Source organism: Drosophila elegans, unplaced genomic scaffold (assembly GCF_018152505.1).
Source record: "Drosophila elegans isolate 14027-0461.03 unplaced genomic scaffold, ASM1815250v1 contig_468, whole genome shotgun sequence".
Classification (NCBI taxonomy): domain Eukaryota; kingdom Metazoa; phylum Arthropoda; class Insecta; order Diptera; family Drosophilidae; genus Drosophila; species Drosophila elegans.
Genome location: NW_024545855.1, coordinates 1814945 through 1828570, shown reverse-complemented (window position 1 = coordinate 1828570; position 13626 = coordinate 1814945). Strand labels below are relative to the sequence as shown.

General features: G+C 36.4%; 1 protein-coding gene across 17 annotated transcripts in view; it reads left to right on the top strand.

Moving 5' to 3' along the window:
- The window catches only part of LOC108143816 (tight junction protein ZO-1), a 90549-nt gene that overhangs the window by 61198 nt on the left and 15725 nt on the right, over positions 1-13626 (top strand). For 12 of the 17 annotated variants that reach the window (XM_017268339.2, XM_017268338.2, XM_017268340.2 and 9 more), the window contains one exon: positions 12162-12331. In XM_017268339.2, the coding sequence (XP_017123828.1) occupies positions 12162-12331 (170 nt within the window). Of the gene's footprint in view, positions 1-8562; positions 8674-8754; positions 9980-12161; positions 12332-13626 lie in introns of those variants that run through there. The other 5 variants (XM_017268343.2, XM_017268345.2, XM_017268342.2 and 2 more) reach the window with 5 other exon arrangements.

Below are 13626 nucleotides of genomic sequence, written 5' to 3'. Positions count from 1 at the left end.
GCCGCATAATTGTTTGGGCCTGCAATCGGGGAAAACCCTTTTCCACTTTCCCCTGCTCGCCGACTGCAGCTGTAAAATTGTTAATTTAGCTTCTGTCTTGTGTTAGTCACGTGAGCTTCAAATTAACTTTTTTTGTTGCCTGCACTTTGATAGAGTCATTTTATTGTAATTAACTGGGTTTTCGATGGGGGGTATGGTTTCATGTGAAAATGTGATTGAAAACAAACGAATTTTGGCAGGGGTAAAGTTTCGATTTTTCTTTGGCTGACTTTTTAATGACGCTGCATATAATTAAGACCTTAACCCTTATTATTTTCATTATTAAATTCATTATTAAGTTTTAGTATTATATTTTTTTTATTCAAAAATTCAGCATTGAAAGTTTAAACTTGTAATTAATATTCATAGTTATAAATTTTATATTTAACCTTCGAATACCCAACTAGGTCCACCTGCTCCACTTCTCAGAAGTATGCCAAAAAGAACAAAAACACATTTCACACAACATTTACGCAAAACGATCTTATTAAAAGCCAAGATTTATTAGCAGTTTTAAATGGAAGTCTGAAATCAAAAGCGACAATCTTAAATATACAAAAAAAACTGGATTTCAAAATTGCGACTGGTGCAAAACAAAACCTCATCAGGCTGAGGTATGTGTGGTTCATTCAGCAAAGAGTTAAAAGACTCGAAAAAATGCACAATAAAACATGTAAAATGCGTTGAGAGCTGCATTTTTTGGTGGCCAAGACTTGTTTTTCTTTTTTTTTATTGCGGCTTACGAAACACATTTGGAGGCAGAAACAAACACTGAGCTTTGAGGTAGTAACAGCATTGATTGGGAAATGAATGGACACAATTTGTAGTTGTGTCTTTGCAGATAGTGGATATACAAAACCGACCACTTCACTTGACACGCTGCCCCAAACCACACACACACCGCACCCAGTCTCAAATTCTTGTCGATTGATTCATAATAATAAGGAAAAAACCTGTTCTAAAGCAGAGACACACATTCTGCATACACTTGGAAAAAATTTCAAAGTGTGCAATTAAAAGAGAGAATAATATTTAAAATTTAAACTCATCACTCACATTCATTTATCTTAAGTGATATGTGAACTTAAACCTATACGTTTTTATTCATTGTGCATTTTTAAACAAACTCTTCCATGCGACATAACTTCGTTATTTTCCCATCAAATCAGGCAGAACGCTCCTATCCTAACAATGCATAATCCAACACACCTGGCCCAATACCTGTGGTTTCTTGAGCCTTTTCTCATTTGCTTTCAATTAATTCGCACTTCTCACAAGCCTTCTTTGTGATTCACACCCCCACTCGATGTCAATTGAAAAGCTCTTTCTTCTCCTGTTCCATTTTCGGTTTTGATTTACAATAAATTTCCTTTGTTTCGATTTATGCCATATATTAATTCATTTGATTTTTCACCATAAATATTATTATTTTGTCTGTCCGCTTCTTTTTCGCCAGCATCGTTTTTGTTTATGCAAATTGAAAGCTTTCGAAGGCTGATAAAAGTAATTGGCCTTTTCGTTGTTTGCATTGTCTGTCGTTGCATTTCCAAAAAAGGGATGCCACGATGATACAGAATATTAAATTATTCAATTGAATGACGAATTTATAGAGTGTTGATTAATTTTGAAAGTTACGTGGAATTGGTGAAAGATTTTTATTAGTAAGTATGTAAAATAAAATTGAAGTATTTGTTGATCTGTTTACAGTTTTCACGTTCTTTTTTTTTCCTTTATCATAGCAACAATTTTCTTAATGATCCATACCATCGTCTAGACAATACAAAATTATGCACACCTTTGTATTTGTCCCGATTAAAGTGTGGGCTCGATTAGATTCGTCTCATTTAATTTCATAGCCAAAGATTTCCCGCTCTCCTTACTTAAATGTCAAAGTTGAATTTGATTATTCAGGTTTGTCTTGTGAAAATTAAGAGAATTACATGTGAAAGTTTCTTTCGTGGAGAATATTTAACCTGAATAAACCAGAAAGCAGGCGAAACATGCTAACAAGCAATTTTATATGCAAATCAATCGCCAACTGAATAAAACATCAGACATCGAAGGGTAGAGTAAAACGAAGGCCCCCGTATGAGCCAAAAAAAGAACTCCGAACTTTGTGAAAAGATTCGATTCGCTTTTTTTCATGCCAACTTAAATTCTTTTATTTTTTAATTTTACTTTTTCGCATGCTAATTGGTGAGTTTTTATCGGTTTTGCGTACGCATTTTATGTTAATTTGTTTTTGACCGTCTTTTAAATCGGAATTTGTGTACAACGATAGAGCCAAAGATTGATGGGTTCGAGAGCCCTATGATAAATAAAAAACTTGAAATTCAACAATGTGCTTGAAAGTAAACAAAATAAAGTATAATCTATTTATTTTCTTTTGAGAAAATGAATACATATTAATATGTATAATGCTTGAGCATTTTTTTAGGGCCCTTAAATTATTAGTTATAATGTTCATAATTATATAATTATTTAATATTTTGCTTCTGTTTTCTTTCCCTTTCTTTGCAGGTGAGTTAAACGTTCTGTTAAAAACAATTTGCATGCCCTTTGGGCATATTCGTGAGTATGAATAATTTTAGCATAATTAGGGGAGAAGCTTCTCTCTCGACCAGCGAGTGATTCGCTGCGGGCTCATTATGGCCTCACTTGATGGATGGACTCTGGATCTGAACTCTCTCATGCATTATAAACCCTATCTATTGGTGCTGGTGGGACGGGTCATTTAGGTTCAGTTTTTGTAAATTTTTTGTACATTTTCCAGTTGACTTCCCCTGGTGGAAACGAGATTCCACGAGATTGCACTTAATTGTCCCCCAAACAAATCATTGGTGTATCAAAGGCCCACACTTAGTGCAATTACAGTGCGATTTAGCAGAACACATTGAAGCTTATATTATTTTAAATTGGCTCACAAATGTTTCCAATTTTTGTCTTCAAAATCTCCAACCAGTTTTATCTATTAAAAATGTTTTTTTCAAATACTGCACCCTGAAATACTACTGAAACCGATGTCAATTATTTTTGTGGCGTTTATCTAAAGTGACACCGCAGCCATGCAAATTGCACTTAAATCGATTGTGTGGGTATCGATAATCGTCTGCGGTTGTTCTTTTTTTTTCCGCCGTGTTGATGGTTACCACATAGTTTGCATATATTACAAACGAGTAAGTAACATTAACAATTATGGATTTTCCACTCTTGAATGCCAAGCCTTCTGCGTGGGCTTTGTGCTCTGTTTTGAGTTGAACACTTATATCTGCTATTTAATTACTGAATGGACACCAAGTGGATAAATCATAAATAAAAATACTCTATTAAATGGCAACTTATAACCCAGATAAAATCATGGGGCATTTTAAAAGCATTTAAATTAATTGCATTTGAATTTGTCTTAAATTTGAATGAGCAATTAATAAGAGTGTTCTGTTAGGTAAATTAAATAACATGTCTTAAACAAGCAGGTGGTTCAATTTAATTAATGGGACCTAGAAAATATTTAAAGTGCCCAAATGAAATCTTGTGAGCATACAAAATAGGATTTCACGAAGCTGATTGAAGGTGCAATCATATTTACATTCCTTGATTATCCATGTTTGTTCCTTTCAATTCGATTGACTGCGCTTTCCCTTCGCATTTCACATTTTCCAGCCTCAGTTATATTTTCCAATGGCAAGGATTTCAAGGAAACTTCATCTTTGCTCTACTTTTGCCAGTCGCAATGCACACAGTGATTAGAATGTGACATAATGATTTGTTCCCGGAGACGTGTCAGTCGGCATGTTTCCAGTTCCTTTGGCACTTCACATGTTTCCTTCGTTTACATACATCCCCGCACATCATGTTTGCCTTGGAAAATTACACACTCATATTCAGAGTGTTTACTTTTTGCATACGGAACGAAGAGATAGTAGCAAGATGTAAGAGCCATGGAAAATGTATTCCGTAGCCTGTATCCTGTTGTATCCCATTTCCTGTTTACATATCATGTCCATACAAAATGTGGAAAAATGGAGTAGGTGTTTGCTCTGGGCCATAGAAAGAGCACATAGAGCACCATTGTGTGTTGAGAATAACACGTCCTGACAAGTGAAAGGATGCTCGAACGTTTTTATGCGGATAATGACAATGGGCACAAAGTGTTAAGCTTTAAGGATTTTGCTGGGCTCAAGTTTTCGACTAAGTAGGGTAATCTTCTGAAAATGGATATACTCAATATATATTTGAATGTACAAACTGCAAGTACTTGAAAATAAATGGTTCATGGGTATTGTTCTGGTTTTTAATTTACCTATTTTAATGATCATCAGGATATATATAATTTTATTTAAAATTTAAACTTTTAGCTACTAATTTTTAAGCGTATGTTATAGGCATGCGACTTTCTATCCTTTATTTTTTGAATTCAATAGACCGGCATTTAATCCTTCCTGCACGGCTGACCCAAATAAGTTACCTAAGGTCATTTTCATTAGACATCTAAAATCTATCTTTAGAAACAAATGCATTCCCGAGGGCATTTCCATTTCCCATTTCCCATTTCCAAGTGGCACGCATGCGCACCATAACTCAAACACATGAACGCACTTTGCTGGAAACTCAATTGTAGTTTGGTGGAGGGGTGAGTGGAGGGATGCCTAATTTATATATATAAAACGAAATCTAGAGTTTTGTAGTTCAAGCACGTACCACGCACAAAGCGAAAAATAAAAAACAATAGAAAACACTCGACAAATGGGCACAGATAGAAATTCTTTCGAAGCAAAAAAATGCCCATGAGAGTGGTCTGAGTTTGGTTGGAAAGTTTTCATATCCAATGAATGCAATGATACTTTTTGCCGCCTATATGGTTGAAATTTCTTGCTGGGCCTCTCGGTTGGCGCACTTTAAGCTGACTGCAAAACATTAACACGTCGCGACGACATAAAACCCGTTAAATGCTCCCCCAAAGGACAATCGACAGACATGCAGTCGCTTAATTTAGTCTGACACATTACACTGCAAGAAATTTGGTTTTTAAACTAAAAGATCTGTTAACGAAATGTATAATATTAATTTTGTTAATATAACACTTATGATACCATTTAAAATATAAGGAAAATTGTTGAATTAAATGTGGTTTACAAATAAATAAGGTCTAAAATATTTATTTATATTTTTTGACATTAAAATTTCTTACGTTTAAAATGGGAAATGCAAAATTTAAAGTCATACTTACATCAAGACTTTTTTTCAGTGGCTGTGCAGGCAATATGCAAATGTTGTTATTGAAAAGCTCTTCGCCAAAATGGCCTCGACATGTCAAGTGGGTGGGGTCCTTCCACTCACCTTGTCACGTGGCCATTACCGCCTGTATCCCCGACCTTTTTCCGCCTTGGTAATCGCCACAGACTAGTCGTATGTCATCTACGTGGCCGACAGGATAACGTAACCTCGACCAGTTGTCGTTGTTGTGGATATGTCTGTGGCGCCTTGTCCTGCAACAATATCACAGTCTGCATCCTGCGCAACCACAGACACGTTGAAGGGTAAAAGCACTGTTTGATGTCGCTTAACACCCAACAGACAAGTGGCCAACTTGGGCACAGGAACACGTTCCAAGGACCTCTGACTTGCATACGAAAACAGTTCCCGAAAAGAGTCACATCTGCCTCACATGCATTGCCATTAAATGTGACATTATGGTGATCCATTGTGAAATTCAAAATCGATTGGAAAAGTTGACATTAAAAAAATAGTATTAATAAATACATACACACAAGTTCGTAATTTGTTTAAGTTTATCATTTAAAATTCCGATAAACTACCAATTAATTGCCTTCATTGAAATTCCAGAGATATTCTTAATAAACATCCAAAACAAGTGTTTGACAACCATTTTATGAACCTGTTCGACGGCTGATTTATCTTGAAAATAAATCCGATAATGCACACATTTATTTCGCCAGACAATTCCGCAAATTCCGAGTAATTTGTCCAACATGTGTATATTTTTTTCATTGAACAAAACCAAAACTTCAACATCTGGTGAGCCACCCTACTGAAAACTGGCCAGCTAAAAAAAAATACAGACTGCATGGGTGTAACATTAAACAAGAACAAAACTGGATAAAAATCCTTTACTTCCAACTTATTTACTTTGGTTCGTGCCTCTTCAATGAATAAAATGCAAAAAAAAAATATAAAAAGTTTTTTTGGCAGACCAAGCAAAACGCCCTGCCAAGTTTTATATACAAAACTTTATCCTGCGCCTGCAGAGAAAGAAAAACAAAGGAAACATAGAGAGGGGATCAAGGGAGCACTTAAATTAAAATTGTCATGGCTGATTGCATTTTCGTGGCTGTATGTGTGATGCACAAGAGTCAATTGTTTATCAATTGAGGTACACAAAAAACGCAAAGAGCGAAGGCAGCCACCACTTTTCTGTTGTTCTTCGAGTGGAATTTGTTGCAGCAAGATACCATCCACATAGGTCGTGTCCCGACATGTTTTCTGCCTTCTTGGTACCTGAAATGCCTCTAGGAATATTTCACTTTCCTACCTGATCCCATCTGGGACCAAAGAAAAGACTGTACAACAGTCTGGAGAAGAACTAGAAATAGATTAAAAATGCATTAAATCGTTGATAAATTGCGTTGAGACCCAAAAAATGAAATGGGTTAGTCCCTTTTTAAATCCCGGTAGGTGTTGAACAAATTAAAAGCGATCATTGAGATGGGATCCGAATCTGACCTGGGGCCTTGCATGATTTATTTATCTGCAATGGGTTACCATTGTTATTTCTTTGACCTCATGCAATTCAATATCTTTCTGCTCGAAAAAGCTCAACAATATTTGCCTTTGTTTTAGTTGATTTTTTGATGACCAAGTGTGAGACGACGAGTGTCTTTTGTTTTTGCCCCACTATTTTGGCACCAAAGTTCCCTCGCCGACAACAAGAAATTCTACTTTATTGGAATTCCAGACTAGGGCTCCATTGTTTGGCAGCTTTTGTGGTATTGGCAATGGCGTCAGAATCGTTTACATATTTTTTTTGCCATCGGCCAAAGGACGGGGGGAGAAAAACTATGCTGATGGAGCTTGCAAATGAAAATCGTACTGCCTTGTTGATTTGCTTTTAATTTTGCATAAATATGCGCGATTCTGGAGGCGGGGGATACTGCTGTCAGTTGCAGTCTCAGTTGCTGACAGTCTGGATGGTGGATTACTTTACTACACATCTACATATATGAATAACTGTGTACAGTCCAGCTTCTCTAACTCAAACTTGTTTAAAAAATAAGCTAAATAACAGAAAGAAAATGTATGATTATAGTACTTACAATTCAAGTCAAAGCAAAATATAGACTTAATAGACTTTTCTAAAAACTCGTTTTTGTATTTATATAATTTCTGTTTTCTCCTAAAGAACTTTTACTGTATACATGTTTATCTGCATATGGAACTCTCTACCCCTGACACTCTTTAAAGCTGCTTCTTGGCTTTAGCTGTCTTTAAAATTCATGAATGCAATACAATTTCTGCATCGCTTGCACTTTAATGTGTAGAATTTAATTCATGGAATTTTCTTGTGTCACTCTGGACTCCAGTCGTCGCGTAATGTAGTGATCTCTGTGGATCTTTAGCTCCGGGGTCTCATGTTTGTCACTTTAAACGTTTAAACGTTTAATAAGCGATCTCTTGATTGAATTAATATGCCATTGTTGACCGGCTGCACATGATCTCGGATTGGTTCGTAGATGGGCAGAGAGAGTTAATTGAAGTTTGCCTTCCTCAAGTTGTGAACTTTTCAACTTTTCAGCGCGATAAAGAAATGTAAAAATCTTTGAATAGATGGAGATTTATAGCACCAAATGAGGCAGTATTTAAGATGCACTTTGTTTATATATTTACAATTTATAATTCAATTAAATTGGCTTGTATAAAAATATCCTCCTAACATTTCAGGTTATCATATACATATGAGTGATTATTCTTTCTGTTAGGGTCTTGAAGTTTTGTATTTCTCCCCATTTATTTTCAATTCATGATGAAATTCTTCCCTTTGTTTCATGTGGCACATCTCCTTTGATCCTCCTCAGCAGTTCCAGACATTAAACCGGATCATTTTCTTTCATATTCCCTTCTTGACTGCTCTGTTTCTATTTCACAGATACGTTCCACACCCAAAACACACACACACTCATATTCAGTAAAGACCCGACCCACACTTTGCGAAAAGAAACTCCAATCTGAAAATCTCTTTCATACACAATTTTATCAAATATTTTCTATTTGTCTGGCTCTCTTTCTCGGTTTGTTTACATTTTCGTGTTCGCCTTTCCGGCCTTTCAATTTACAGAGTGGAACTTGTGTGCCCACCAACACCGTCCACACAGATACGTTTGTATCTCACAGATACCAGCGCTGGTATTTATTCTCGTGTTTGTTTTGCGCTTCGCCTTCATTCGTTGGATCGCGTTGGCATTTGGCTTCCACATCCACGACTCCACAATCGTAGGTAAAAACAGTTTCGAAGCGTGTTTCAAGCCGTCAACGTCAACGGTTGCCGCCAGCGGACAACTGCGACGGCGCGACGTATCCGAGAGATACGAGTATCTGCACCTAAAATCCATCTTTTACGCTGTGTGTGTTGTGTTTGTTCATTACGAAAGCCCCAATGTTAATAAGTTGCCCCAGCTGAATCAAGTGCGCGGTGTTATTCTAACCGAAAAAGCACCTAAGAGATACAGCCGGAAAATATCACTTAAGGAAATACATTTCTAAATAAATTACGAAAGGTTATAGTGAGCTAAATCAACTGATTTGAACGTAATGCCGAATAACTAACCAAAAAGTTCATAAAAATGAATTAATAGATACATCCAGATAATATATGTAGTGAAATTTGAAAGATATTAGCAAGAAATCACCCCTTAAAGAAATTAAAAAGTAATAAATGTTAATTAAAATGTAAAATTAAAAGAAAAATCCTATCTAGCAACAAGGAACAACTTGGGTTTTTCAAACAACCGGCAACCAGAAACAGTAGCCCAGTGCAATCCACAATCCAAGTCCAAATTGCAATCCGCAATGCTCAGCGAAGCGCAGCTGTGAACATTTCACTTTCGGTGCATCCAACAGATACGAGCGATTGTTGCACGCCGCTCCAAATTTGAAACGCAAAGTTGGCTGGTGGTCATTGGCTTTTGCCTCTTGGCGGCAAGAAACCTTTTGCACAATGCAAATGTCTCTATAAACAGAGATACAGTGTATCTATGAGATACTTTTCGCCATCTCTGTATTGGTGCATAAAACATGCTAATTTGCACCGAAAAACTTTATGGGAGTGTAAAGTATCTGCGAGAGCCAGTCGATGACGCCTCGTTCAGATATTTCTTGCCTGCCAGCCAACCATTAGCATATGCAAATCTACGTCCAATAAAATTGAAAAGAATCGAGATCGAAACTGAAACTGAAATCGAAACTAAACGCCGTGAAGTTGCAGCAAATAAGAAAAAGTTTATTTATAAAGCATTACCTCAATTTGTGGGTTTTTCCACAGTTGAATAGACATATTCAACTACCTATTTGTGTGTTAACAACAATTGAAAGTGACATCAGCTTCGAACTTTATTATCGCGAAATTCCTCGATTTTTGAATTGTATTTATTTTGCATTTCTTATTTATTCCCATTTGTTGAAAATATTTGTTTATATTCTGTGTGTGCTTCAAGTTACCAAATTACGTGCATTCATATCGTAAAGCAGACAAGTGAGATTACACTCCCTATAAACATGTCATACGAAGCCAATTAAATAATCAAATTAATTGCTTTGATTCGCTCAAAGTGCAATTCGAATGAGAGACATTTTTATCTGCGGCAAACGAAACCAAATAAAAGCAAACACAATGAAGTTTCCGGATTATGTTCCAAACAACATGTTGGTGGTAAGCGAAAACAGTGGCAAACAACTTATTTTCCTTATAATTAAAGTCATTAAGAGTGTGTAGTAACTGGGTCATAAATCAAACGACTTTGACTTAAATTATGACTAAAGAGAAGGGTGGGGTCCACAAAAACGGGTAGATAAACAATTTGATGAATGCATGAGCATTAGACGAAGGTTATGTTACTAGAATCGGGAAAACTTCTTTGGCCAAGAGAAAAAAAAACTTTGCGGAACACACATGACAAGATTAATTATGGGCTATATCTGGCATAAAGAAAGTCTTTAACGCACGCCTTCCTCTGGCTGCACACCATTAAATTTCCAACTAATTTCACTTGCAATTAAGTTAATTATAATTCTACCGCCCCCATCAAAATGCATAAACTCGGTCAAAAATCCAGCAACGTTTTCAAAAATCTCTTCTTTCATCTTTTCAACTCACTACGTTGTATTTTTATTTAAGGCAAACCAAGCATAGCCAAAGATTTCTGGGCAGATGTGAAGTCAGTCTAAGGCAAACTCATTTACCTACACCTGCAGCAGACATAAAACTTTATAAATATTTATTAACTTCAGACTGGCCCACGCGACTGCACAAATTTGTATTTTTGTTAGTTAATTTTGTTTATTATTTATACCAGCCCACGCGTGGAATGTTTTTTTTCTCCAAGTTTTTGTAATTGGATGCGTCGTGTTGCGTCTGTCTGTTAAAATTATATATTTCTGGCGCCCACCTGAGACAGGCATACAAATTTCGCTTTAATTTTTTTGTTTTAGGGGATTGGCTGGCTCGCGGAACGACAGATTCAAAATTGATTGCAGCTTCGAATCGTTTTTGTGGAGTTTTTGTCGAGTGAATCATGGTGAATGCAAGCAGGATTGGGAAACAGCTTGATGGGATTTGATTTTAATTGATTTATCTGTATTGTATATTGGATTTGTGTAATGATTGAGAGATTAAGTTGGATCTCTCAATTGAATTTGCCCATATGGAGGGTGATTTGGGTTCCGCCCAGCACCTGCTGTGAGGGTAAATGAAGTCAAACTCAAATGATTTTGTAGTTGCAGGTGGTAAATTGGGTGAGGAAATGCGTGCAGAGTGATTTAATTCACTATTTTAGTCGAGTCGTTGAATACCAAACTTACTCAGCTAAACAACTTCAAATGTGTTGATGTAGTGTATTTAAATCTCTTTGAAAAACCATTAAGAAACGAAAAAATGCAATCTAGTTCTAAAAGCTAAATAAAAAAGGTCAAAAGCAAATAAAACTTTAATGATATGAGAAAATTCCCTCTAGTCATTATTCTTGATTAAAACAGAAAAGTAAGACGTTTTAGTCATTAAAAACTGAATAGACATACATTCATCCCACATTTCTAGTTCATCTGAAACTTGCATTATACTCTCCTATAAACTCGTATTCTTTTGTGTTTTAACAAATGATTTACACCCTTCGTTAATTTATTCAGATTCAACTTTGTTCATACCGTTTTCGAACGGAATTCTTTCGTTAGCAAATTGTTTTCAGCTTTATTTAGTTCCGCTTTGTGTTAGGTTCCTCAGTCACAAAAACAACAGAAATAGGAAAACTCCACAATAATTCCCATTCAGTCACAGCGAATGCACACCCATTATTTTTATTATTATTTTTACAACTAACCACTACCCCTTTTACGCATTTCGGATGGAACCTCTAGTGCATAAAATTGAATTGTGTACGAGTGGCTGAGCGTTCATGGGTCGTTCTTTGGCCTGGGCAACAGGTCGCATATACGAGTATGTAAAAAAAATAATGGAAAAACGGAAGTCACATGTGCATTTCCGTCTGGCAGCCATCCTTAACAAATTCCAATTAAATTATATTGAAGTAAATTGACAAAGACAGCAGCGAGAAATGTTTTTACTCCGAAAATTCAACGACACATTTTAAATGTCTAGCTTGAGTGCTATAGAAATCTCTACGCTTAAAACTCGATTGGTACAAATATATAATAAACGTACATATATTTTAACCGAAGTTAAACGGTGAAGATATCTGTGTGATTACGAATTATGATAAAATAATTAAGTATTCAGAGTCTTTAGTCTTACTCGAACAATCTTTAAATTTGTAGTAATATCTTTAAATTTTTTCAAAAAACATTTTAACATTTTTCCAATTGTTTTCTGATTTTTGCAGGGTGATCGTACCACTTGGGAGTACCACACAGTGGCGGTGACTCGAGTTCCGGGTTATGGCTTTGGTATCGCCGTTTCCGGTGGACGTGATAATCCGCACTTCGCCAACGGTGATCCCTCGATAGCAGTTAGCGATGTGCTGAAAGGTGGCCCCGCCGAGGATCGATTGCAGTAAGTATCGAAGAACCTTTTAGATGACTCAACAGAAGTTAGTGACCCCTTAGAAAGTAAACCTTTTGAGTGCATTTTGAATTATTATCCGGCAGGAAATTAATTGTTGTTTGAGATATATCCGACATGTTGAATGGGCCCCCATGCAGGCTGATGAAATAAAGTGCAGTCTAAGCATTTCCTATTTGCCCAGAACTAGTTATTTTTCTCCAAACGAAAATGAGAATTATATATTCCCAACATGCCCGCTGACAATTGACATCGTTAATCTCGGGCTTAGAACTTTTTTCTCTTTTTTTTTGTATTCCCACTCCTTTAAGAAAATAAAACCCCAAATGCGCACACTTCAATACTTCAAACTCACGTAGCCGGTCCCAAAAAAAATATTTAATTAAACCAACGCTTTGACAGCTCCAAAGCGGTGCCGTTGCCGCTGGAGATGTTCCTCTTGTCGATAATAAAAATTCCAAAGCGTTTTTCAATAGACAGCGACCGAACCGGACCGACTCAAGAACGTTGGCCAGACCCTAGTGATTAAAAACTTGTCATAATCTTTTTTCCCAAGAAACTATTTACCCTGGCCCAGACATGCAGCGTACAATTTTCACTATGTCCCTTACCTGAATTCTGCCGGAGGATTTCAAAAGGAAAATCCCGCTGACAGGGCTGGAAAAATATTTGCCAAGTGTGCGGAGACAAGTGGAAATTAGCTGCAGCCCAGCACATGTCTTTTCAAGCTGCCTGAGAGCATGTGGGCTTATTATGGCCAAAGTTTCACTGTTATGCAGCTTAGCAGCAAGTATACACTAAGGGAAAAAATGTGTAAAATTAACCTATATAGGCGGGCACAAAGAATACAACAGGAATGAAATACTTTTGTGAGACAAATATATATTTTAAAATCTCTCTAAAAATGTACTAATCCTTACTTTCTGTTGGGGTTTTTGATTACCAGTTCAGCTTTATTTTTATAATTTCATATTTCAATATATCAAAATCAAATTGTTTCTTAACAAGTATTTAAACCCTATACGAATGAAACAAAATATAGTACATTCTCCAGACAAATTCATTATAAATTTAAAGCTTGTACTTAGTGTAAGCATTTTTTTTGTGAGTACCTAAGTTGGTTTTCCCAACCCAACTTATGCCATTCCATGCCGCATTTTCCGCATTTTTGGCCGGCTTAATTGTTAAGCCGCTCCGGCGAGACTCAATGGTTCCATTGGCAGACCGAAAGTATACGCGGCTCAGTTTGGCTCGGTTCGGCTGCCGCTTCTTTCTGCACTCGTAGA